The 26,020-nt window shown below is 40.0% G+C and overlaps 1 protein-coding gene across 3 annotated transcripts in view; it reads left to right on the top strand.

The window, feature by feature from the left end:
• LOC308399218 (uncharacterized protein) overlaps positions 1-25,153 on the top strand; it is a 49,233-nt gene extending 24,080 nt beyond the window's left edge. Inside the window, exons 3-5 of one of the 3 annotated variants that reach the window (XM_080886330.1) lie at positions 21,452-21,588; positions 21,731-21,810; positions 24,715-25,153. In XM_080886330.1, the coding sequence (XP_080742456.1) occupies positions 21,452-21,588; positions 21,731-21,810; positions 24,715-24,878 (381 nt within the window). In that variant the 3' untranslated portion in view covers positions 24,879-25,153. Of the gene's footprint in view, positions 1-21,451; positions 21,589-21,730; positions 21,811-22,081; positions 22,625-23,875; positions 24,479-24,714 lie in introns of those variants that run through there. The other 2 variants (XM_080886329.1, XM_080886331.1) reach the window with 2 other exon arrangements.
• The last annotated feature ends 867 nt before the right edge of the window (positions 25,154-26,020 follow it).

The following is a 26,020-nucleotide window of genomic DNA, read 5'->3' as shown; positions in this document are numbered from 1 at the left end:
TGTGTGTGTGTGTGTGTGTGTGTGTGTGTGTGTGTGTGTGTGTGTGTGTGTTGCTTGTTCAGGAATATCCTTCAAAACCAACTGAAATTTTGACCTCTTCACTGACAGCAAACATCCATAACTTCTTGAACCCAGCCATAAATCCTCTTCACACACACACACACACACACACACACACACACACACACACACACACACACACACACACACACACACACACACACACACACACACACACACACACAGAGAGAGAGAGAGAGAGAGTTTAAAAAAAGGGCTACAGTTTAAAAAAATGTATAAAACATTCCAAGGAATAAAACTGTGAGATTTCTTTGTTCGCTTTTGATTAGGGGCCGGGATATTCAAACTGAAGGAGACAATAGAAAGTATGTTGTCTCACTGTGCATGAAACATTTAATAGGTAAAACAGAGTCCTGTTCTTTTTGTTGTGTTACAGCAATGCCAATCAGTGAAACCCTCTATCCCATTTATAATTCAAGAAAAACTCTCCAGTATTGTAATAAGGACTGGGCGGACACTCAACATTATCAGTATTGTAGTCTTTCCAAGAGCAAAGCACTTTATATCTTGGCTTGCCAAAGACGTTATAAAATTGAATGAAAACTAGTCACTTTGTTTCACTTTGTGTATTATGCTTCAAGTCTGTTTGCAAGTCAAGTCAAGTCAAAAGTTTGGCAGTGAAAGAGCAAAATGATGTCTATACATATTCATTTCCAGGAGTGGCAGTGGGACATCACATTCTTGTGGTTATGGGAAATTATACAAGTGCTTATTGAGAAAGCTTTAGTCAGAGAGTTCTTAAATGTATGATGATCATTCCCACATTGCAACTGCGATACAAACCCTTTTTGTAATGAGATAGCTAGACTTTCTTTCAGGCTGATAATGATTGCACATAAACTCTGTAAAAGTTGTTCTCCACTGTGGCTGGACTGGTATCAAAAGTTTCTTGACTTCTTTAAGTTGCTTGAAGACGTTTCACCTCTCATCCGAAAAACCTCTTCAGTTCTAGGGTCAAATGGTGGAGAGTCCCAGATTTAATCCCTGTGGGAGTGTCCCCCCAAGAGAACATGGACCCCCTAATGATCCTCTATCTAATCACACGAGCCCAGGTGTGAAAACGGGTGTAGGTCACAATCAGCCAAGGTTTCAGGTGAGCTCATTGTGAAACCTAGCCCCACCCTATCGTGATTTCATGTGTGGGTCCATTTGGCCTCTCGGGGGGTTACTCCCACGGGGATTAAATCTGGGACTCTCCACCATTTGACCCTAGAACTGAAGAAGCTTCTGGGATGAGAGGTTCAAGCAACTTAAAGAAGTCCTGACACTTTTCTTTCCAAGCTCCTTAAACTACGATGACCTGGATGACTGAGAACCTTCACAGATGTATCAAAAGTTATTGCGCTGAAGTGCACCTTAATGACTTAGCTGCAACAGGAAATCCATTCTTTCACTTAATGTGTGTAAAATGGCTGTTGTAGAGTAAACCAATGTATCCACACAGTCCTGGGGCATTTGTAACTGCTCCTGCAAGTTTTCTTTTATATTACCTACATCGCGTAATGCATGACTTAGTCACACTGTGCCTGTTGAATCTTGGCAATGTCAAATAAGGAAGTTTTTCATCATAATCTTATACTTCCACGTAGTAATTAGCCATTGTTGCTTTTCCTTACACACATGCCTAACTTGTGTTTTTAGCTCATCAAACATCCGGATAGAAAATAAAGTCAAGTGCAGGTTCAAGTGCTATGTATATACACAGAACCAAAGAGACCGTGACCGTGCCACGTGTTAAGTCATGTTTGACTGGTTGAGCAGGTATTAGGTTGCAAGCACCAACTGTATAACGTTCAGCTTCAGTAGATTTCCACTTGTCACATCTTGAGTAAAATGTTGACAGGGTTATAATTAACTCGCTAACTTAAAAGAAACCCAGTGGTGTTTACTGCCAGTCAGGTTGGAAAACAGAGGAAAAACACTTAATGCGTCAATAGCACGACTAGGTATGGACTTTTGCATGTTAGCACTGAAAAGGTGTTAAAGCAAAAGAGGTTGAACAATGACCCTTGTTGATTACTTAAAATGTCCAAGCCCAAGTCATTTGTGTATGAATATTAGTAGAGTAGAGCAGCTGGTTGTACACAGAGTGAAAACAGGGTTAAAGGTAAATACATGAAAATTAAGAGAAAGAATCATATTAATTAGGACAGGATGTGGGACTAGCGATTAACCCAAGAAGGGATCTGCTGATGAGAGATGTTTGAAAATATAACTAAACTTAAGTATAGCATGTTCTAAAATGGTATAATGAAAAAACTGGGTGTATTTTGGTTTTGTCCATGGTGATCTTCCTATCTAGTCAGTCCATTTTCTCTCTCTTCACACTTCACACTGTTATTCTGGTACAGTTATGATTGCTCTAGTCAACAGCTTGCTGTACTTTCATGACTACATTGATATTATTGTGTAAAAAGTGCTCATTTAGACATATGTCCAATACTTAACTCTGCTTATAGTTTCTTACAAGGTATTTATTGTCTGTTATGTTGTCCCTTTATGACTAATGAAAGACCTTTACACAGTTTTAATATTATAGTGCCACAAAGTGTAAGTAATCTCTCCATAAAATCCTTTTCAGACACAGAATAAGTTATATTACTGGGTTTATCCAGCTCGTAAAGTGATGGCATTTTTTTCATTCAGACACGGCTCATTTTTAGCTCATTTCGGCAAGGAACTCAAATACTTACATTTGATGGTTCTGGGTATGACTGTACGTGAGCCTCCTTGGCTTCTCGGTACAATTTAATTGTCATTAGTTTATGCAATACAGCCAACCAATGACAAGAAAACATATTACTTTCTCTTGTTACATCACACATTACAGTAACTTGTAGTATGTGATGGATCGTGAGCCAGATGAGCTTTAATGTTAATGACATTCTGGTTTGTAGAGACCTACTTGTGATGGGGAGAGGCGTGGTATGTGTGCAGTTCTTGCCGTAAAAACAAGACATATTTATGGCAAAGTGAAGGCTGAATGTGCTTTCTAAATATTCTTTTTTCTCATTAAGAGAATGGTCTGTATCTATGCTGTGCTGGTGCTGCAGCGAGTAATATTCAAGCCCATTCCCTCACACATGGGCTCAGGATTGAGCATGCGCTCTATTAAATTGGGAATACTGAAAATGCACGATAGGCAAATATTTACTGGATATCGTAAATAGAGCTGAAAAAGATAAACCGTTATCACTGATGTTAATTGAATTCTACCAAAACATGTTTATCAGTTAACTCAGTAATGTGTGCGTCAGTCAACACACGCGGCCACATGGTTCACCTCAAGTAAGACTTTTAAAATGACCAGACAAGAAGTAACATTTTCAAAATGCTGTGAGATTAACAGAAAGCACTCCCTGTGTTTCAGTTATGTTTTGTTTTTTATGCATATATTTAATTTTCAACACCGTCTCTATCTGACTGCCTGTCTCTTTAAATGTGTCATGTAATGGGATGCAGTTTCAGTGCATAACAGCGGCATTCGTGGAACTCAGGAAGTAGGAATACCAACATACACGCATGCACAGAGGAAGGAAGTGTGTGTTGCGGACAGCGATGAAGGCCGGGTCATTAAATCCAGGAAGTTGCGATGAGGAATGTCCTGCGATGTCACACATGGCATGAAAGCTTGCAGGCCTGAGGGGGATTTAAAGACCAAACATCTGCGGAAAAAAACATCTCTTCAGAATAAGTGAAGAGAAAAAAAATTGTCTTCAAGTGTCACCTATTCACGTTAGGAGTTTTCTTTTTATTACACCTGTTCACATCACACCTTAGGCCCCGAGCCAACATTAACAATATACAGTATTGTACGCAATCACGCAGAAATGTATTAGTGAGCCTTTCCCGCAGTCCTCTCCCCATGTTTGTTTTGGATACAAGCAGTCTGGTGTGGTTTTAAGTCAAAATCAAATTGTGGAAAATTACCTGCTTGGGTCAATGAATTATAATTGCTCAAAACCACAACCACAGTTAGGACGCACTGTGTAACCGCAATATAGTCACTCTAAGGCTTATATGACTCATAAGTCTGATGTTTGGTGCTGTTTTTGATCGTTTAATGGTTTTTGTACTCGTGCCTACAATGTGCCAAGAGCACACAAGCACAAACTGCACACATGCAAGCACAGTGTGGATTTTGGAGGAAAATATTGCATTGCTCAATAGTTGTATAATATCAGGAGCAGTACGTGATTGAAGGTTTTCACTGCTAGATGAAACACTGTTTTTGTTCTCTGTGCATGCATGTCGTTGGAATTTCAAGATGCTAGTTTTTCTTTCGAGACCAGGGCCACATTTTAGATCTTCCATTCTCAGATTAAGAAAGGTCGTAAATCTCAATGAGGGGATTGTATATTCTACTGCCATTATAGTCAGTGCACACCCATGGTTAACATTATAACTGCCATTACAAATAGTTTTATATATGAAAAGTTTTTATATATGAAAAGTGCATATGCCCCACACATCTACTGTACATACTTCTACCTTGCACATTACCTTTGGGAATTGGGACTGCTTTTTTTTTAGTCTAAATCTAAATTATGTATTTTGTAAGGAGCAACAATGTAGAAATGACAATTTTGGACTACTCTTTAATTATTAAGATTTATTTTATAAACTCAAAACTTTAGTGGTATTGGTGAGTAAAAAAAGGGTGACCTGCCTCTTTAAATGCCCCAGCATTGACCTTTACTATATCAACAGGAGATGCAATTAGTCTTTTATTGTGCATAGTGTCTTCCTTACATACTCTGACACTGATGGACTGTTGCAGCTGTGCAAAACTGACTCAAGAAACTTCACATATGTGTAGTAGCTCAAAATGAAGGGTGAACTGGAAGATGGGTGGAAAAAAGGGGGCTGGAAGGACCAAGTGATTCTGTATTAAGTATTGTGTTCACTTTCTTAGTTTCTATTTCTCCCTCCTTCACTGTGTGTGTGTGTGTGTGTGTGTGTCTAAAATGATAAAATGTAGATCTGAACACATCCACTATAGCAGAATGCACCACAAACATGATAGCACTTCAACATTACAAGATCCATACGCAAAACAAAAAAATACATCCACTTGCCACTTTAGGTATTTAGGCCTGCAGACATGGTCACGTCAACCTGCTGAAGTTCAAACAAAGCATTTGAATGAATGAAGGAAACTAATTTAAGTGACTTTGAATGTGGTCTACTGGGATTTTCTCACACAGACATCTATAGGGTTTACTGAGAACTGTCCGAAAAAGAGAAAATATAGGATAATGGCCAGACTGCTTGAAACTCATAGGAAGGCAACAGTAACTCAAATAACTCATTATAATCAAGGAATACAGAAGAGCACCTCTGAATGCATAAAATGATAAAGCTTGAAGCAGATGGTCTACAGCAGCAGAAGACCTCACCAGACTTTCAGCCCCTTAGTACCAAATGAGCATAGTTTCAAGGTCACAGCTTAACTGAGTGTTGTTGCATCCATCCATGCACCCATCCACACCCACAGTATCTTCTGGTGCAGCAGGATAACCCACCATGTCACAATGTCCAATCATCTCAAAGTGGTTTCCACAGTTTCAGTATAATAGAGCACCTGTGGGATGTGGTGGAAAAGGAGATTCACTACATGGATGTCGAGAAGACAAATCAACATTAACTGCATGATGGGTGCCCAACACAGCACTAGCAAGGCACAACAACCCCCATTCTCTTGGACTGGTTCATTTGTGGGAGGAAATCAGACAGTGTGTATGTCAGGAATCGCTGTGCGGCAGGCAGGAGTTGGACCCAAAATGCAGGACTCACAGACTCGGGGAGGTGAACTCAAAACACAGCTTTATTTGCTGGGAGAACAAACATACAAACTAGACTAAACTGGGAAACCATAAACTAAGAACTCACAGGGAGACACAGGGAGATCCACACACAGCATGAGGGACGACGTCACGCCGAACAGAGGGAGACTCAGACAGAAATACACAGAGGGTAAACGAGGAAAGTGGGAACACACGGGGAACACAGGTGACACTGATAATCATAACGAGACAGGGCGGGGTGAACTGAACATGACATGTACGGGCGTGAGAGTCACAAAGTAAACAGGAAGTGCACAGAGGTTCAGACAGGAGGAGAGAGAGCACGGGGAAAACACAGACATAACGGGCTGGGGAAACATGAAACAACCACAAAGGGAGACGAGGGCTCATAAATACACAGGGCACACAGGGGGGAGAGAGAGAGCACGGGGAGAACTTGGACATAATGGGCAGGGGAAACATGGAATAAAACATAAGGAGAGACGAGGGCTCACAGATACACAGAGGGGCACACAGGGGGTAAAAGCCATGAAGGGAAAACACTTAGGGAACAACACAACAGGGCAACTCAGAAAACATGGCCTAAATAAGGAACAAAATACAAACATACAAGAAAACTAAGAACACTGGGCCAACATGGCCCAGGACCATGACAGTGTAGGGAGAGCTCCATACAGAAAGGCCCCAGGAAGATCTGAATCCAACAGCTGTGGTGCTAAATATAGCGTACTATTCAGATCTGATTGCAAGATGTCCTCCAGTTTAGTTTTTAAATTCAGATTCTTTCTAGAGATAATTGAGCAGGTGCTGAGCATTGGTAGAGTCATGTCCCTAAGAATTTATGGCTGCAGCTCAGTCTTTCACACATACGCAAGAGAAGATTTTGCATGTTTGCAGCTTAAAATAACCTCTTGGTCATGACTGCAGAATGTCCTACAGTAGCACTGGTGTGAGAACTATTTGCAAATTTCAAGTTTAAAGGAAATGGAGGTATATTTGTTTTCTGAGAAATGTTTAAGTCTGTCACACGAACATTGTTTCATGGAGCATTTCCCTTTCAAATGACTGATGTGCTGCTGCTGCAGCAGTGGCGTGGCACGATGTTTACAGACAGCATTCCTCCAACAAAGGTCTTTAGCCTGCTCCCATAAGAGCAAACAATTTCACCATAAAGAGTCTTTGTCCAACTTGCTCTTTACCCCTAACCTCTTTGAAGGTGTTGACAACTCAAAAAGCAATTTAAAATGGTATAATCTACCAAGAAAAACAAATGGTATTTGCGATTCCCTGGTTAAGCGAGTGCATATATATATAACTGCAAAGCTCTTTTTATGACAGGTTAAACACTGCAGAGATGGACAAGGAATTCCAGCTATTGCTGCCATTGCTGTGCTCACAAAGACTCGCTGACATCAGGCTGACAACTTTCCAAACATGCCTTCCTTGTAATAGCAACTTCAAGCAAACTCTTAACAATGAGTAGGATACTTTTGCAACTCAACAAATCATGGTGGACGTTACTGTTACCAAGGTTCTTTTAACACGGCATTGTGTGAGGTACATGTGTATGATTTAGTGTATATGTGCGTTTACGTGCATTTAAAGACATAAATGTGTTTCCACAGCGTGTGGACCCGCCTGGAGACAAATGAATGTCACCATCATGCAAATCATGTGTGTTTGAGTGCGTGTGTGTTAATCCTCAAACACACAACCTGGTGGCACGCTATTTTAATGTTATCTTTTTAGCCTCTATTGCCTTTCCATCCATGCTTGAAGAGGAACAGTTCCTCCTGTATGCACGGGACACGTTTCATCAGTCAAACCAAAATCGTAACACACAAAATGAAAACTTGTCTGGAATTGATGATTCCTTTCGCCCTGTTGTTGATTCTTCTTGGATCAGAGCCTAAAAATTTGGAATTGGCTTCGCTTTTTCAAATCTGCTTTGCTTGACTTAACTTGGAGAAAATCTGACTGATTTTTTTTTTAAAATCCCTCCCGCTGTTTGGAAAATAATGAATAAATGAGATGCCATATGTTACCTCTAATTTATGCGTAAAGCAGTTGCTGCTTGTCTGAACTGAGCTACGGTGCAAATTCTTTCTTCTGTAACGTGGAAAGCTGCACTATATGGTTATGTGAACCTCACATAAATCTTATGTAATTTTTATGGGCCCATAGGAGATCTCCTTGGTCCTAGTCCAACAGAGTTACCTCATTTTTTCATAACAAAGGTTAACTCTGCTGCTGCATGCTTGTCATTCACACTCTCCATCTCTGAACTTCACTGCAGAGAAAACACTTTGGAGACAATGAGAACATTTCTGTTTATTTGTGTGTTTGTTATGTTGCCATGCCAGCGTGTAATTTATCAGAACGCACCGATGGTGCACATACTCCTGGCATGTGATGCACTCCCATATCCATCTGACACACACACACACACACACACACACACACACACACACACACACACACACACACACACACACACACATCTGCTGCACGCTTCTTCAAAGGTATGTAGCATTCCAGATGATCCTTTAATACTAAGAAAAACACACCTACCTCTTGTGAAACAATCTTATAGTGTGACTGCCCTCAGAGGAGAAACACTTATTTTTGGATTCGCACACACACACTTAAAAACATAGGTACAGACCAGCACCTTGAGCTATGATCAGAATGTGTCTTTGCATGCTTTAACGGGTTACCCTTTCTTCTTATATTGTGACTAACTGTAAATTGGGTCTAATTTTTGTAGTTTTTGTGGATATTAAAACATCAGATCTTGTCAGTCTGTATCAACGACTCCAAATCATCTGCAATGCATCTTTCCAATAGAGGATTCGACTCAGCTCGTTGCTAAATGGTTGTATTCTGGTTATAGTCCTGCATAAAAGCAAAGGAGCCAAGTGCCTATGTCAGCTGTTGGACTCTGAATGTAAGTAGATGATGTGAATTTCTGCATAAGTCAACAGCAACAGGTTTGTGATTGTCACCTGTTTGGCAGAGTTACTCATGAGATCATCACAAACAGATTGCATGTAATTGCCAACTTGTCCCCATTCAGTTGCAAACTGATAGCAGACTGATGACCATTTTATCACCAACTTGACACACTGTAAATGACTGCAAGTGGTTATAGACTTGGTCCCTGTCTTCAAGGCAACCGTTTTAAAGGCAATAAGATTACATACGATTGCAATAACGCTGCTTGGTCTCAAACCACTGTTTGTGAGATTGTAGCATTAGACACATGAATTAAATCAGACTGTTGGTCAGAGACAAAAAACTGTCTTTTCTCACAAAAATTGTGAATTCAGTTCAGATGAGCTGATATGTGTCTAACTTATTATTATTACTGCAACAAGACGATCCAGTTTTTATAAACTTTTATTCTTTAATGTTATTTTCCTGAATTAAATGAAACCTTAAATAAACAGCAATTAAATTCCCCAGGACCCAATAGGAGGTCACACCATGCCTCTGGTTAGGTTAAGGCAGGAACAGCACTTTGGCAGACTTAAGCCTAGATTAAGACTTAAGTGTGGTCACAAGAATAACTCTCGCGCTAAGCATCTGATGCCAAAATTTGCGTCATTTTTTAGGAATAGGTCGTTTAGTTGAGTGTAAATGAGTGACTGTTCGGATGCCCCCCTGCAGAGCTGGAGGGGCCAGCTGGCTGAGTCACTGATATGAGACACTCTGTCAGACCATGTGGTTATAGTGAGGAATGCTGAGAGTCAAATGATATTATATCACTGACACGCTTGTTCTCCTCCGTCCAGATGGCAAATGGAGGCTTAAAAGGTTAAAGGACTTTGAGTCATCAACAATGTTAAAAAAAAAAAGAAAGAAAAGAAAGAAGGAGTAAAGAGCTCTGTCATAGCCGTTTTCAAAATGACATTATTACATACTGGATTTCTGGATTTTCATAACAGATGCAGAAACATTAAGTATTTTAACGATGTAGTTGGATGGAGATGGAGCTCATTTTAATGGCTTAATGCAATGTGTGGTTATAAAATAATCACAGTAGTACTTTGCTATACTTGTTGTTTAATAGCCACACTTTATATGACCAGGCAACATAAATAATCCCTAATGTGTGTCTACCTTAAAACTATTGGAGAACAGCACCTAAGAGAGTCTGTTTATTTCAATCAATTACTGTATTCTCTTGGTTAAATAACCAGTTGTTTCCCTCTATTAGTGATTTTTACAGCAAACAACATGATCAAAAATTGCTTTGAAACATGATTATGCTTCTATACTTGTGAGGACCACTCTCTGATACATTTTATTTGCTTTCCCCTCACCTTTACCTTCACACCCCTACTGATCCTAGCCCTAAAGTTCAGAGCTTTTTAAAGGGTAGGGTTTTTTGCGCTCAAGTTGTAAACTCACAAAGCACCTATATTCAGATGAACATCATGTTTAATTATAGAAGCAGCTATCCTCCTACTTGTTTTGCTACTAGGAAAATTGATTTTGATCACCACAAAGAGGCGGGGGAGGAGAAGGGGATCAGACAGCATCAGCTGGTGCTGACGTGAAAGGGTTTTATTTATGATCCATGAATGTTTGTAATAAATTAAGATTTCTGCTGGTTTGATACAAATATAATACTTTTCTGTCTGACTGTCAAAGAAAGTAGAGCTGGAAAGAAAGAGGTGATTTATGTGATAGATAATGAGGGTAGAATACAAGAAGAAGGAAAAGGTCAAATGGTCATATCTGGGGTATTAAATTGACTTGTGGGACTTTCCATAGATAGCAAAGTAGGGGATATCTTAATTAGGGAACATCTTTTGTTTTTGTTTTGGTGTCTGTGGGAACATGTGGTCCACTACATGTAAAGACCAGCCTCATGCTCATATTATGTGCTGTTGCTGACTATTTACACAGTTTTTCCGTGCACTTTTTTGTTAGCTAACTGGGGGAAAGGTCAAGGGTCACACTCTCTCAAGTTGCAAACCTACAGCATGTGTTGTGACTGAGAGATAAATGTTGTGTGTCTGTGTGTGCGTGTATAGATAACAGCCTATTTCCTGTCTTTTCAATGTCAAAGTTCAGTGGGTTGTGTGCACGTGTGCGAGTTTATCTTCTTTTTGTTTGCTTCTGGACTTGAGTCGTGTTCACTGGCAATATCCCCTGTCCAATTCTCACAAACACACAAACTAAACGACCTGAAATGAAGCATTTCATGTGTTTCGTATGCTAACCCGAGCCCCCAAAGGAAACAAGCCCAGAAAATGAGAAAAGGGCTCATTAACTGGCACTTAGCAGTCAGCTGACTTCTAAGAGTTTTTATGATTCAAAATTAGTTTTCAGTGTTTGCCCTGAAAATTGGTATTTTTTAAAGTAATTCTGTATTGAAGTTAAACACATTATATAAATTATGAACTGATAAAGTTGAGAAACAGATGAGCACATATAACTACTGAGAATAACTACTGTATTTACTTCCTCTTCTGCAACTTCTTAGCTCTTTCTCTGATATTTCATATCATTGTTATGCAGATGATATTCAGCTATATATCTCTTTGAGCCCACCTGATGTTTCTAAGCTCCAAATCTTGGAGTCCTGCTTAGATTCCGTTAGAGATTGGATGGCTGGTAATTACCTTCAACTAAATGCTGATAAAATGGAAGTCATTGTCTTTGCTCCTGAGAAATTTGTTCCCCTCGTGGTTAAAAATCTAGGCCCTCTTGCTTCTTACATTAAATCCTCCATCAGGAACCTTGGTGTTACATTTGATCCAGCTCTGATGCTGGACACACGTTAAATCTTTGGTTCGCTCTTGTTTTTACCATTTAAGAAATATCGCTGAGTCCCATTGTGTCACGTTCCGAATTGGAAATGATTATTCATGTTTTTGTTTCATCTCGCTTAGAGTATTGTAATTCCTTGTTTACTTGCTTAAGTAATGCCTCCCTGGAACAACTGCAGGGTGTTCAAAATGCTGCTGCTAGGCTTCTGATAAAGCATCACAAATACTCCCATGCCACTCCCCTGCTGATTCAACTGCATTAGTTCCCTGTCAAGTTCAGGGTCCATTTTAAGATCATAATCATGACTTATAGGGCCCTACATGGTGTAGCTCCAACTTACATAAGTGATCTTCTTCTTCCTTATCACTCCAGCAGGTCCCTGAGGTCTTGTGACCAGGGGTTGCTGGTTGTCCAGCATACAAGGTTAAAAACAAAAGGTGACAGAGCGTTTGTATCAGTGGCTCCCAGACTCTGGAACTCGCTCCCTTTGAGTTTGAGATCTGTGGACTCAGTCATGTCTTTTAAAAAGCAGTTAAAAACGTATCTGTTTAAACTTGCTTTTGGTTGACTTTGTTTTGTTTGAGATTTTAATGTCTGTTTTCTGCCTTTGTAAAGCACTTTGTGATTTTATCTTGAAAGGTGCTATATAAATAAAATTTTACTTTACTTACTTTACTACATCCCATCATTACCTGTCATCTGGAGCAGATGGCAAATGTGGCAGCCTTCAAGTTAAAATCAAAATCCATAATGGATTTGAAGGGTGACAGGTGGGTACACCCTTGGCAGGTTACCAGTATAGGATAAAACGTCACATCTTACACCCTTAATCTGGAGTCATTTGTCTCATTTTTGTTTGGTTGTTACCACGCCTCAGATAAAGAAACGTCACTTTAGCTGCTAGATGCTCCTGTTTGGTTTACCAGACCATAGACTGTATATAACAGATGGAAATAGCCACTGTGACTCACTGATTTGTTGACTTCTATTTCAAACTCTTGAGACCCTGTGTCCTCATAAGGAGACATTACATTTGGACTTTTCTGCACCTTCATACAGTGTTTGATGCTTTGTGACTCAATAGTGCTTTTAATAGTTTTAAATTTACACCAAAACTTAATAGTTTTCCCAACCACTGTGGCCTGGCACAGAGGTGTGCTGTGAGAAATGATCAGGTGTGCCGCGGAAGATTATCTGGTTCCACCTAATTAGTACTCTAAGTGACCGGCATGAGTAACGGGTAGAGCAATTACATTCTCTTGCTCTAGAGGGCAGTAAAACTACCTGCTCTAATTAAATGGGTTGCCAACTGGCAGTAAAACAGAAGAAGTGAGACAATGCTGCAAGTAATAGCGATAGATAATTACTGAAATGAAAAAGTGGTCAATCTAACCTGGGTCTTGGAGAAAATTCTGACCCAGATGAAGGCCCTAGCATGAGTAGTGGTCAGAAAAAGGAAAAAAGGTATACTGGGGACTAACCAAACCAATTCCGCTATCCTTTCTTTAAGTGATGACGTGATGAATCCTGCTTCCGGGCCCAAAGTTGTCTGAATTTAATAAGGCTGTTGTGTTTTTAACATGTTTTAATGCTTTGTATCTTGTTCTATTTAATCTCAACAAGCCCCTAAAACAGTCAGTGATCACTTTCAGGCCTCTCTCGGTTTTTATTACTGCTAATCACTTTAAAGCTCAGTTTTTAAACCCTTACAATGTAACTACAGCCCAGCCCATGCAGCAGTATATTAATGACTAACCTCGTATTTTGGATGGATTATCTCGGTGGTTCTCCTGACTGACGTTTGGTCTGTTTACAGCATCCTGCCATGCGATTGTATTTGCCCTTAACCATTAGGAACCCTCACGTTTGAAAAAAGTACTCCGTTCGTTAGCGTTCGTCCTACAGCTTTACTGTTTATATAATGCTAACATAGCTTTGTCGCGCTATCGATCACGTAGCATATCATTATATACCAGCTAACTAAACTTCAGTAACCCTACAAACGTCACTGCTGTTTACTTTCCTGTCTTCGTTTTTGTTGGAAGTGATAGCAGAGCTGTACGTTTTAATTTGTTTCATAAATCCCTCAGTCAGAACATGGTATATTATATTTAAACGGAAGCTAGTGAGCTAACTCCCTGCTAACTTCCAACTCCGTTAAATATTATAAATTCTGTTTTCATGGATGCCTGGATGTTAAATTTAATTGTTACACCTGGTAGAGCAGCCACACTGATCATTTTATTACAGATGAAAGAGTTTAGACAGTTTTTCAACTCTCAGTGATGCCGCAGTGATCATTCCACTTAAGGACTTGCAGCAGAATTTGGGCCCAGACACGGCTAATGACGTCAGACTTAAAGACCAGGTATCCGGTTCTTAAAAATGATTAATATGCTTTTTGTGGCATTTTTGTTTGGTGATGTGCTGTGTGATTTTTCTAATGTGAAATAGCATATCGACAGTGATGCAAATTTGGACTAGCAATAAAAAAAAGTATAAAATGAGTCACTTTTAGCTGGAAAAGGGGGTCCAACTTGTTACACTCATGCCCCGAATAACCTAATAATTATAGGGTCTTACAAATCTTCCATCAAATGGGTGAGCCATGCTAAAAAATTCAGTTGTCATGAGGAACTTTTGTGTGTGTGTGTGTGTGGGGGGGGGAATCAGTCCTTGCCTCTTTGGGGAAAGAAGCGATGGTCTAAGACCACTTAACATTGCGGTACTGTACTTATATGCTTAACACAGAGGAAAGATGGTCAACAACATTGTCGGACATTACTCATAACAGGTAATGTACACACACAAGCTTTTTCCTTCACATCACAAAGGTTCATATTGTTTCTTCCGAATTCTTGCATGTAAGCATTTTCTTAGACTATCATAGGTCTCATGACTTTATGCAGGTAATAGGTCTGATCAGAGATCAACAACCTGTGACTGTGTTTTGGAAATTCTTTGAAGAAAACTATACGTTTGACATGACACATCTTCTTCCAATCTCATGCTTTATTTCAGGGTGGGATACAACCTAATCTAGGTAAGTCTTAACTAGAGACAATACTCTGCTGCCACTCAGCCAGTGAAAGGAAACACATCTTATCTTACTGCCTTTCTGCCTCCATTTTTGATGACTATTTCTCTTTCTGTCTGTTTCTTTTCAGGTACTTTTCTGCTTTCTTCCAACTCCCTCACCCTAAATGGCAGTTTAAATAAACAGAAAGATGTTGCCTTTAGGCATTGAGAGCCTTGGAAGAAAGAAGAACAAGAAAGTCAAGCAAGTACATTTACACTGAGTCAGATACACCGGAGGTCCACTCCTAGTTGGGTTTCCCTTTTCATTGGCCCTCACAGTGACCAATAAGAGTACAGGGGTGGAGCACTTCCTTTGAAGATGAGGGGGGCCTCCCATGTGGTTTGGTGTGTATGTGCGTGTGCATTCACAGTGTAAAGATGTACAGTTTTGTAAGCATGTTTTTGCGTGTATTATTGGAACAAATGTGCTTGCCAATACACGTGGGGCAACATATTTTTGTATGTGCCTCATAGTATATGCATAGGGCAAGTATGCATTATTTGTCTTATAAAGGGTTTGTGTGTTTGGGTGTGGATTGTGTACACTATGTGATATGGCACAGTGCCTATGGTTAAGGTTCAGTGATGGGGGGGGGAATGAGTTTTACAGGGGCTCTGTGGTTCTGGGAAAAGTTTACTATATAAATCCAATTTTCAAAACCACAAGAGGAAATAGATCTTCTGTGTGCAGAAATTTAAATTTTCTTCCCACCGTAGTGTCATGATAGGGAACCATTAACTTATATAAGAATATTATTTTACTCTACACTATTTCATAGTAAACATACTAAATTATGGTTACTTTGCATCTAGTAAATTCTTTTGGACATTATGTATAAGAATTTCTGGAGTGGGATCACGCCTCTGTCTAACCACGCTCCTTCCGGTTCTTATCTGTATAGGTTCCACTATTTCTGCAAGCTGTTCATTCTCGTTTACGTACCCCACCCTCCCTCCCCTTTTCAATTCTTTAACTTCTTCACTTCTATTTAGTACACGGGGATCTGCCAGGCCGGGGAGCCGTTGCCAGTCCCCTTCGAGGCCTTTCCCAAACCGCAGCTCAATTCATGTCCAAGTATCACCTTTACCTACTAAAACGCTGTCAAACCTAAAATGAGGACGTGGGCCCAGCTAGTGAAATTGTTATTTATGGCTCACAATGAATACAAGAATATTCTTCGAGATCCACAAAACAGCCAAAATTCTGTTTTTCATTAAAATGTCATAGGAAATGTTTGATGAAATAACTTGAATATTTTTATTGTAGTAACTCTGGTAAACTTCTTCTTCTGTATCATCATGCCAAGTTTTTACTCGGCCACATTATTAGGTAGGCAAATATCTAATCAAGCAATCACATGACAGCAAATCAGTGCATTTAGGCTTGGAGACAACTTTCTGAATTAAAACTGAACATAGACCATGGAGAAGAAAGATGTTTTCACCATCCATTTTATTACACTTATCCTTATTAGGGCAATGGGAGGGGGCTGGAGCTACCTTAGGGTGAGAGGCAGGGTAAATCTAGGTACACAGACAACCATTCACATTTACACTTATGAGCAATTTGGAATTACCAATTACCCAGCCCCGCTAACAGAAAGGTGCCAGCAGTGGAGTCGAACTCAGGACCTTCTTTCAAACACTGCTGATCTGCTGGGATATTCAATAGTAATTCAAATAGCCACTCACTACAACCAAAGTATGCAGAAGAGCAGTTTTGAGCACACACCATGTTGAAACTTGAAGCAGATGGGCAGCAGCAGAAGTCCACACTGAGTAACATTCTTGTCAGCTAACAGGAACCAAGGCTACAATTCGCATAGACCAGGCTTGGCCAATTCCAGACCTCAAGGGCTGGTGTCCTGCAGGTTTTAGATATCACCCTGGGTCTACACACCTAAATCAAATGATTAGTTTAAATCAGCTGTGATGGATCAAGGACAAATGGAAAACCTGCAGGACTCTCGAGGCCTGGGTTTGGACATCACTGGTATAGACAAACCACCCAAACTGTACAACAGAAGACTGGAATAAACTGACTCGTCTGATGAGCCTCAGTTTCTGTTAGTGTAAACAAAATTCAAGCTTGATCCTGCAACAGTTCAGGCTGGTAGTGGCAGTGTAATGGTGTTTTAGTATTTTTTCAATAATTCTGCATGAAAAAAAGAAAAAAAAATCTTGGTTCTTCATGATGAAGGTTGTCTCAGATCAGCTTTACAGCCTAAATGTGTGCAACTGTCCTAACCTCATCGAACTGCTTCTCCTAAACCTTGCTGCAAATAAGGACTTCTCTCCGTGTGTGAAACAACAGTTAAAAGAACTGTCTATCATTCAGTGTTAATAAATAAAGATAACTGCAGATTAAGAATGATAAAAGTGCAGTCAGTACATTTAGAGAGACATTACACTAAATGAACACACATGGTAAGTAAATCTGTATAGCCCACTCCAATGTTTTGGTTGTGGTGTGCGTCTATGTGTGTGTGTGTTTGTGTGTGTGTGTTTGTGTGTGTGTGTGGGTGTGTGTGTTTTGGCAGCACTCCCAAGGCTGATGTTGATAAAGTGCGACCACGAGTCCCCAAAGGAGAAAAAAATGGAAAAATGCCAGTGTACAGGCATATTTTTTCCCCATCTCGCTCTTTCCAATGCTGCATATTTTTTCTCACTTCCTCACTACCCACCCTGTGCTTCTCTCTCTTTCTGTGCTCTCTCTCCTAACTCTTACCAAGTTTCTGTCTCTCTCTCTCTCTCTCTCTTACACACACACTTAAACACAGAAAAGCTGCGGTACATGTGCTCATGGTGTTTTGACAGTCTTACAGTTCTGGGAATTGCCGAGTAGTTTCTCGGAGATCTACGCAGTCTGGATGAAAATGTACCAGAGGATGAAATCAAGCTTTGAGCACTAAAGTACACCACAGGCACTATTTTGATGAAAATCACAACATTATGACAGATAAACTGCCAACCACAGAAACATTTCAAGACTTTATATCCTGGGATTGGTAAACATCTGGATAAAGTGCAATGTAAAGTATATTCAAAAATACCGAGTAAAAACAGAGCTACTTTTTCCTCATTGGTGAAAGGACAGTTTGTTTTGGTTTGCGGCACTTGAACCGAAATGTCAGCATCAACAGCTTGCTCAAGAAACTGCAGCAGCACAGTTATGAGAAGCCACAGACCTCATATGAACAGTGTCAGTGAAAGCTATTTGCTACCAAAGCGCACCTTGCAAATTGCCGTCTCCATGCAGAAGGAACACATCCAGAACTTGTGGAGTGAAAGGAAAGGAAGAGGATGTAAACACAATGGCTACGCTAGCAGCAGTTGTGGTCAGAATGCAAGGAAGACACCTAAACATGTGACCTTTAAGAACGCTGTGTTTACATCCTTCAGAGTGCACCTACTCTACAACTTCTGGAGCGTTTCCATATGTTCACTGAGCCAGCAAACTGGCAAAACAGCGTGATAGCGACTGCTGCCAGGCTTTTACGATCATCCAAACATTTCTGTGTTCTGACCACCTCATCAAAAGCGGACAAATCTGAAACCAGCTTCACTTATTTTAAAGGTGTGTTGAAAGAGAGAGTAAGCAATGTGAGCCCTGCTTACTTTTGCACGGCAGCACATCTGGCAAAGGCCTGTGTGGTGTGGGTGTGCTGGCTCTTGGCTTTTGCAGAGCTACAAACATTTCAGTTCAGAAGATTGCTTTGTTCAGATTCATTGTCGGGTTTAAGATAATAAACAAGTGGTTACGTTTATGGAATTATGTTTTAAAAAGGACAGGCTATTAACAGCTTTCTCTTGGGTTGAAGTCCAATGCTGCAGGGCATTCACCCCCCCCCCCCAAGCCTAAATTATGCCATTACTTATAAAAATAGGAACAGGTTTTGCTATTGTTATGATTTCCACATGATTTATTATGTATTTTGTGGCATGGCAACAAAACACACCACATTTATTCAATAACAGATAATTTCCACTAGAGGGTGTCAAAACCACAGTGTTTATTACTGCATAGCATTACAGCACTGGGTTTGTGGCTTGACCGTGGCCATGTCATGCTTTACCATGATCTATGCAATAGTTTTTGCCTGTGATAGATTATAATAGTAATATCATCCTGAGAGGAAGAGATGAGCCTGATGAAGATGGTTTATATATATAACCAACAAAAGATCATCACATTGAAGACTAACTGCTTCCTAAAAGCATTCGCTCAACACATTGCTCAGAGGTTTTGGTCCATATTGACATGATGTTATCACACAGCTGCTACTACAGGTAGCATACATGATACAAGCCAGGATCAAGCACCGCTTGCATGTTGTTTACATCAGCAGAAATACATCAGCAGAAATTGACACTCATCCAACCACTTAATATTTTTCAAATCTTCTGCTGTCCCAGTTTTGGTGGATTGTCCTTGCACACTGTAGCCTCGGCTTCCTTTTTTTTAGTTCACTCTGTGTGGTCTTCTGCTGCTGTAGCCTATCTGCTAGAGTTGGTCTCTGTCTCGAGACCACTTTTACGTGGTCTTGGTCTTGTCTTGGTCTCGGATCCCTCGGTCTTGGTCTTGGTCTCGCTGTCTCGGTCTTGCTGTCTCAGAGCGACATAGTGGTCGGGAGATTTGGAGTCAACAGTATCCATGACACACAGCATAACGTTCGATAATGTGTCATGCGCAAAAGCATCAGCTCTAAGAGCCGTGCTTAGAGAGTGCTTTGTAGTGAATCAGAAGAGTCGACTCCCATTGAGCGAGAGCCGGCTCCTCACTTCATTTCCTTTCGCTGCTCAGCTCTCACACAGTGGCTCAGCTATGCTCCAATTCCTCCATATTGTGGCCAATCACATGCGAGGATATAGGATAATATCATTATGTCAAAAACAGAGAGGGTGAGAGACGCGACAGTCAAGTGGAGCGTGCGTCTGTCCTCTCAGTAAGTGAGTGACTCAGTAGACAGCGGTGAGGAGGGCTGTGCGAGTGCATCGCAAAAACACATAAATATGCCTGACACCCGTAAACGAAGCAGCATCTGGCTGCAGTTTAAAGACTTTTAAGTCTCTGTCTCAGTCTTGGTCTCATCTCGACTTTGTCTTGGTCTTGACTCCGACTGTCTTGGTCTTGGTTTAGGCAGTCTTGACTACTGTCTGCTTCAAGGTTCAACATTGTGTGAGTGTTCAGAGATGCTCTTCCGCATACCGTGGTTGTAACGAGTGGTTATTTGAGTTACTGTTGCCTTTCTGTAAGTCACTACCATGTAACTTGCTGGTTGCATTAAAGGCCATTTAAACCTAATGAAAGGCCTTGTGAGTGTGTCTATAAAGTCAGATACTTGCTATAACCCTTCTTAATGCACATGTATATGGAATATACATGGCTTAAAAGCTGAAATTAATATCAGTCGCAATTGGTTGGTGATTATAAAAACAGACGCGGCGCAAACAGAGGAGCTGAAGTGTTAACAATTGCTGCACATGTACAATGTCAGCGCTGTTTATTTTGGAGCAGCAAAGCACATTAAAGCACAGTGAGGTCATGAGGTGCAATGTGCCCTTAGTGTGAATATGACTGACTTCATTTATGTGATCTATGTCTTCCCTAAGTGCATTTCTCTTTCTATGCAGGCTGAAGAAAAACAGATTTATGGTACACATGCATACACACAGCCATCCATTTGCGAACAGAGCACTTTAGTATATAGATAAGTCTTATGTAATCCAATATATGCATCTGCAGTCTGTGTTCTATAGCAGGACAATTAGATCTAGAAAATTTTAGCCCTTTATATGTGCTGTGAGTCATACAGTAACGTAATGATGCCTCATGTTTTCATTTCTTCTCGTCTCACTGCACACGTTCACTATTGCTACCTTTATAAAGATGGTAATGCACATTCTAAGCTCTCCAAATAGTGTAATAGTGTAATTAACCGTACATCAACACACATGCACACAATTTCAATTTATGAAACATGAGCCACAAACTGCCTAATGCACTTCTTCTCTTGCAGTTCTCAAACAGTTAATTTGTCTGTTAATAGATTGCATAGAGGAGTATCAGATGAACTCAATATACCAACTTTCCCACTCATCATATCTCTGGTTTTCCTTTGGTTGCAAATATTGAATATGATAAATAATATAATAGATTATTCTGTAACCGTATCCTTGGTCTGTACTGCCCTCTTGTGGCCAGTTACTTGTTAGAGAAAATGATGTTCAGTACAGTATTTGTCTTAGCTCTTTATATTTGTTGATTAATTGTTTGGGGGTGAGATGAGTGTTTGAACGCTACTGAGTTATATTTTTAATAATTTCTGATAACTTTAAAAAAAGATAATTTTAAGGAATCCAATTCAGTGTTAAGATAAGATAAGATAACCTTTATTAGTCCCACACTTGGGAAATTTGTTTGTTTAAATAGTGTTGTTTAAATAGCACCAATTCATGACAACAGTTATCTGAAAACGTTTTGTATTACAAGGTAAGATCCCTGCTGCATTATAATGGATGGAATGAGTTTAAATGTAGTTTGTAAAAAGCATGGCTTGGTATTTAGTAACCAAATGACTGAATATTTGGGACTGCATTTTGCCATCAGTATCTTACACTCTTATACTTCTACTTACTTGAAAAGAAGTGTGTGGATACAATTGTAAGATAACCCACTTGAAATCTGTGTCTCTCTATTGCAGGGTGGTTCAGCCTCCAACCTGAACATGAACCTGTATGCTACTAAGAAAACAGCAGCTGAAGGCATGCTGGACATCGCCTTGTTCCTGGCTAACATTACACACATGAAGACAGTCATTGAACAGGGTGCAGGCTACAGGTACAATATATGTACATATGAAGAAGGCAAAACCGTAACTGTTTACCTGTGAGCTGTTTCTCAATGATCACATTTATGTTTGCCAAAAATATTATCTATTCACTATCCTTTTGTTTGCATTGCATTTCCTTTTCGTTTCTAGGTATTACGCCGCTGTTCTGACGCTCATTTCCTTTTCCCTGGCTCTTCAGATAGTGGCTGGAATCCTGATCATCATAATCGGTAGGCATTATAGATTTAGGCTGGACATCTTCTGACTCAGAAATCCATCTTCCATGTTTTTAACCCATCATATTAACACACTAATTTACTGACACTTGTTTGTAGTCAAATACAGCTAGTGCAGGTTTAAAGGTAGTGGCTTTAGGTATAAAATCCATAAGCAATCTAATGCATTTTATATGCAAGAACTACAGAAACACGATGGTTCCCTGCACTTTATGCTCTCGTTTTGTTGCTATTTTTGGTATGTGTTTGTATATGTGCATTGCAGCCCGGCGAGACCTCAATGAAGAAGCCAACCAGAAGCGCCTGGACAGCCTGAACAACACCCTAACCATCACCATCTTCCTCGTCTTTGTCACCAACATCTTCATCACTGTCTTCGGGATGGAACGCACTGGCCTCTTTGCCAGGATGCATTTCTGACTGTGTAACGTAGGCAATGGTTCTAGTATGTACACCTGTTTAGAAAGTAAGAACAGATTCTGACCCACATAACTAGGTTGTGGTCACACAAGCACACAATCATAACACATGCCAGTGTAACCTATTGTCCAACTCACTAACTAATCAACTATATTACTATTGTATTGTTTAGTTCAGTATGGATGGATTGGGCCAGCGGACCAACTAGATGTGTGTGTCTGTCTCTGTTTTTTCTGTCTGCATGGTTGTGTTCTGGTTATGTGTGTGTGCAATGTATGTATGCATTTTCCATTTGTGTGTATGTGTGAGTGCAGCTCGACTGGAGCTGACCCGCCTCCCTTCTTGTCAGCGGTGCTTGAACTTCTTGAACAATCTAATTACCGGCATCATCTGCCTCACTTTCATTATCAACATTATTAAATCGGCCTTTGGGACACAGCGCAGCTGCTTGCTGCGATGGTTATTTCAGCGCTTTATTCTATGAGACAGATTAAGCAGACAAATGTATGTACATTGATAAACATAAACATTTGATTAATGTTGCTGATGAAATGTTGAACTTTGCACACACCAAATTTGGCCACAAAGTAGTCCCCTTTAACATTCATTCATCCACAGCCACTGAACAAACAGCTATTACTGTAGCATAATAACTGTTTGTTCAGTAGCTGTGGATGAATGAATGTTTTTAAAAGGTATACACACTTTACAGTCAAAGATTGCTTCAACATTCAGTCTTAGAGCTAAGTGGGAGCAAGCTCTCAGTCATGCCAGTAAAGTTAAGTTGATTTTTAAATATACTCATTAGCTTACTTGCTAGCAGTGAGCAGCTTCTGTTCGAAGGAGCAGGGCTAACTTTTCCCTCCTGCGCAATCTTTGAGCTCTATCCTTTGCGGTTTACCATTATAAAACACACAGATTTATGGTATATATATTAAAATAAGCTGCTTGCACAGACTATATATAAAAGGTGGGTGTAAAAAACCTAAGTGACTTATTTGTTAGACAAAAATAAGTTGAGAAAGTGGAGCACTAAGATGCTAGCCAATGCGAGCAAGTTTGGCTAGCTAGCTGGTTCTGTAAGCCCAGTCTTTTTTTTACATTTTTCCTGTGATCGATAATTTCCTGATAGTCACGGACTGCTCTCTAAGACTATGTGACTGAGAGCTTATTCATTCGACCCTACCTTGTCACACTTTCAAAATGGAGACAAATGACATCACATGGTTTGCTGTTAAGTTCAATGCAAAACCTCAGTAGAGCCCAAACGTTATTTTGTTACCAGGACGTACATTGGGCATTTTAACAAGGAAGTCTTACAGGACTGGTGTACTTTTTGAGCTAGCGTCACAGTGCCAGTTTCTCCAATGGGCACAATACAGAGCTTGCTCATCAATCCAAACTTTGGTTTAATCCTGTTCAGTTTTTATGTTTTACAGTGAAATCTGAACCAGTCAAACTCACATAGACTACAAAGAGGATGGAGGGCAGCATGAGTGATGAGCCAACAATATTGCTGTTGTTTGGATTACTGAACGTTTGTATGTATGGGTTAACTGTGAGAGTGGTGGTTGTGTTTGAAATGTTTGAAATTGTGTGTTTGTGTGTCTGTCTGTGTGCATGTGTGTGCATGTTGCAGCCCGCAGGGACCTTAACGTGGTGTCCAATCAGAAACGACTCGACTACCTGAACAACGTTGCTACAGGCATCATCTTCGCCACCACAGTGATTAACTTCTTCATCAGCTTCTTCGGCTCCAAGAGGACCGGATTCTTCCGCTGGCTGTTGGCTCGACTCCACTTTTGAGACACACAAAACTATGAAAATATATCCAAGTCATGCACAGACCCACCAACATGCTTTGCAGCAGTATTTCATCTGTGCAGTAGCATGACACATTGGCCTAAGACAAAGTTGGAAAACAATCCCATGTGTTCAAACATTGCATCTTAATTCCTATTCAGACACTTGTCAAATTTCTCACACTGTAATCGAACTAAAATATTTTTAACTTTAACCAGCTGTCATTTAAACATGCATGGTTTTATTTGCTCCAATGACATGCTTGTGCAAATATTGTACTTTTTTATTGTAGATGTCTCTACTTTTTCTGTGCATTTTACATGTATTCTTCCCTTCTTTTATGTGCCTAATCGGTAAAAGTGTAAAGCTTGTTTTGATTTTAAATATACATCTTATTTTAAAACATCTTTGACATCAGAAAAATAGAAAAAAAAATATGAAATGGATAAATATCTTTGTGAATAAAAAGCTAAATAAAACGAGTGATTATAAAGAAAGCTATACTTGGCTTATTGTATTTTTACTGAACATTGTTATTTTGGGCCTGCATCTATACTATTCTTTTGGCAGATTAAAAATATATATAAGGCATTTTGGTCAAAAGAAATGTGTCATCATCTGGTCTCATGCCTGTTTTTCCTCTATTGTGTTTGTGTGCGTGTGTGTGCGACACAGGCCGTCGGAACCTGAACAATTCCACTCTACAAAAGCGTCTGGACTACCTGAACAACATAACCACCATTATAGTCTTCATCACCTCAGGCATCAATTTGTTCATCAGTACCTTTGCCATGAAGAGCACTGGATACTTCCCGTGGCTTATGATGCGCATTCACTGATATACACATGCACATGTGTAAACTATTGCACTTTTAGAGTTGCGCCACCATAAAAGCATGCTTGCAACAGCTTAAAATGTACGTTTGTTCATACTAGAGAGTTTTTCATGCAGGTTTTGGGCATTTCATGGGTAACTGACTGCGCACACATCCATTTTAACAGATTTGTATGCATTCCTTACATGTAACATGTATAGTCCCCAGTTTGTTGAGCTCTAACTCTAGCAGAACACACAAGACTCATTCTTCTTTGTCATGTTTCTAAACAGTGAAATCAAAATATGTGAAAACAATTTCCCTCTCAGTGACTTACACTAAAGATCACACTTTATTTGAATGCAATAAAAGCTCTAATTTACTGTTTGGGCTCTTTTTTTCCACAATGCCTTCATCTAATGGGGCCAGCTAGTGACCAGACGGGGGAAATGGACAAGGGAATATATTTCCAGATGTTATCAGATATGTAAAACAGGTTTATGGAGCTTTCTTAAGAAGATAATAAAGTCTGATTATATGTGTGCAATACTAGCACGGCAGGTGTTTCTTGGTTTTAGTAACTTTTTCCAGGAAAAGGTGACCGGAAGCTATCTTCTTCTTGCCCTTATTCTTCTTGTTTCAGTTCTTCCCTTTAGGAGCAGATCATCTGCTTCCATATTACCCTATGCCTTGCACACTCCTCTCTCTATCAGCTTTTTGCATCCCTTTCACCACATCTATGAATTTTCTCTATGGTATTCCTTTTTCTCCTGCCTGGCAGCTCCATGTTAAAGATCCTTTGCCTAATATAGCAAAGATATCTCCTCTGCACATTTCCAAACCATCTCTACCTTTTGTCCAGACCGCTCAACTTGAGCTGTCCCTCTGATATACTCATGTCTAATTTTGTCAACCCTGGTCACTCCCAAAGTGGCCATGTATCTTCTACTCTGCTACCTCCAGCCCCACCTCCTGTCTTTTTGTAAATCCCGTTGTCTCTAAACAATAGTTACCTTTCACTCTTGCTGCTATCCTTCTGTCACAAATCACCCCAACAGTCATCACCATCCACTACACCCTAGTTGCTCTCATTTCTTCACCTCTTTTGTGCATTGTCCATTGCTTTGGTAGGTTGACCACAGGGTTTTAAACTCATCTATCATTCC

Source organism: Rhamphochromis sp. 'chilingali' (assembly GCF_963969265.1).
Source record: "Rhamphochromis sp. 'chilingali' genome assembly, chromosome: 7".
NCBI lineage: Eukaryota > Metazoa > Chordata > Actinopteri > Cichliformes > Cichlidae > Rhamphochromis > Rhamphochromis sp. 'chilingali'.
Note: the sequence above shows the minus strand (reverse complement) of the source record. Positions and strands in the feature narration are given on the sequence as shown.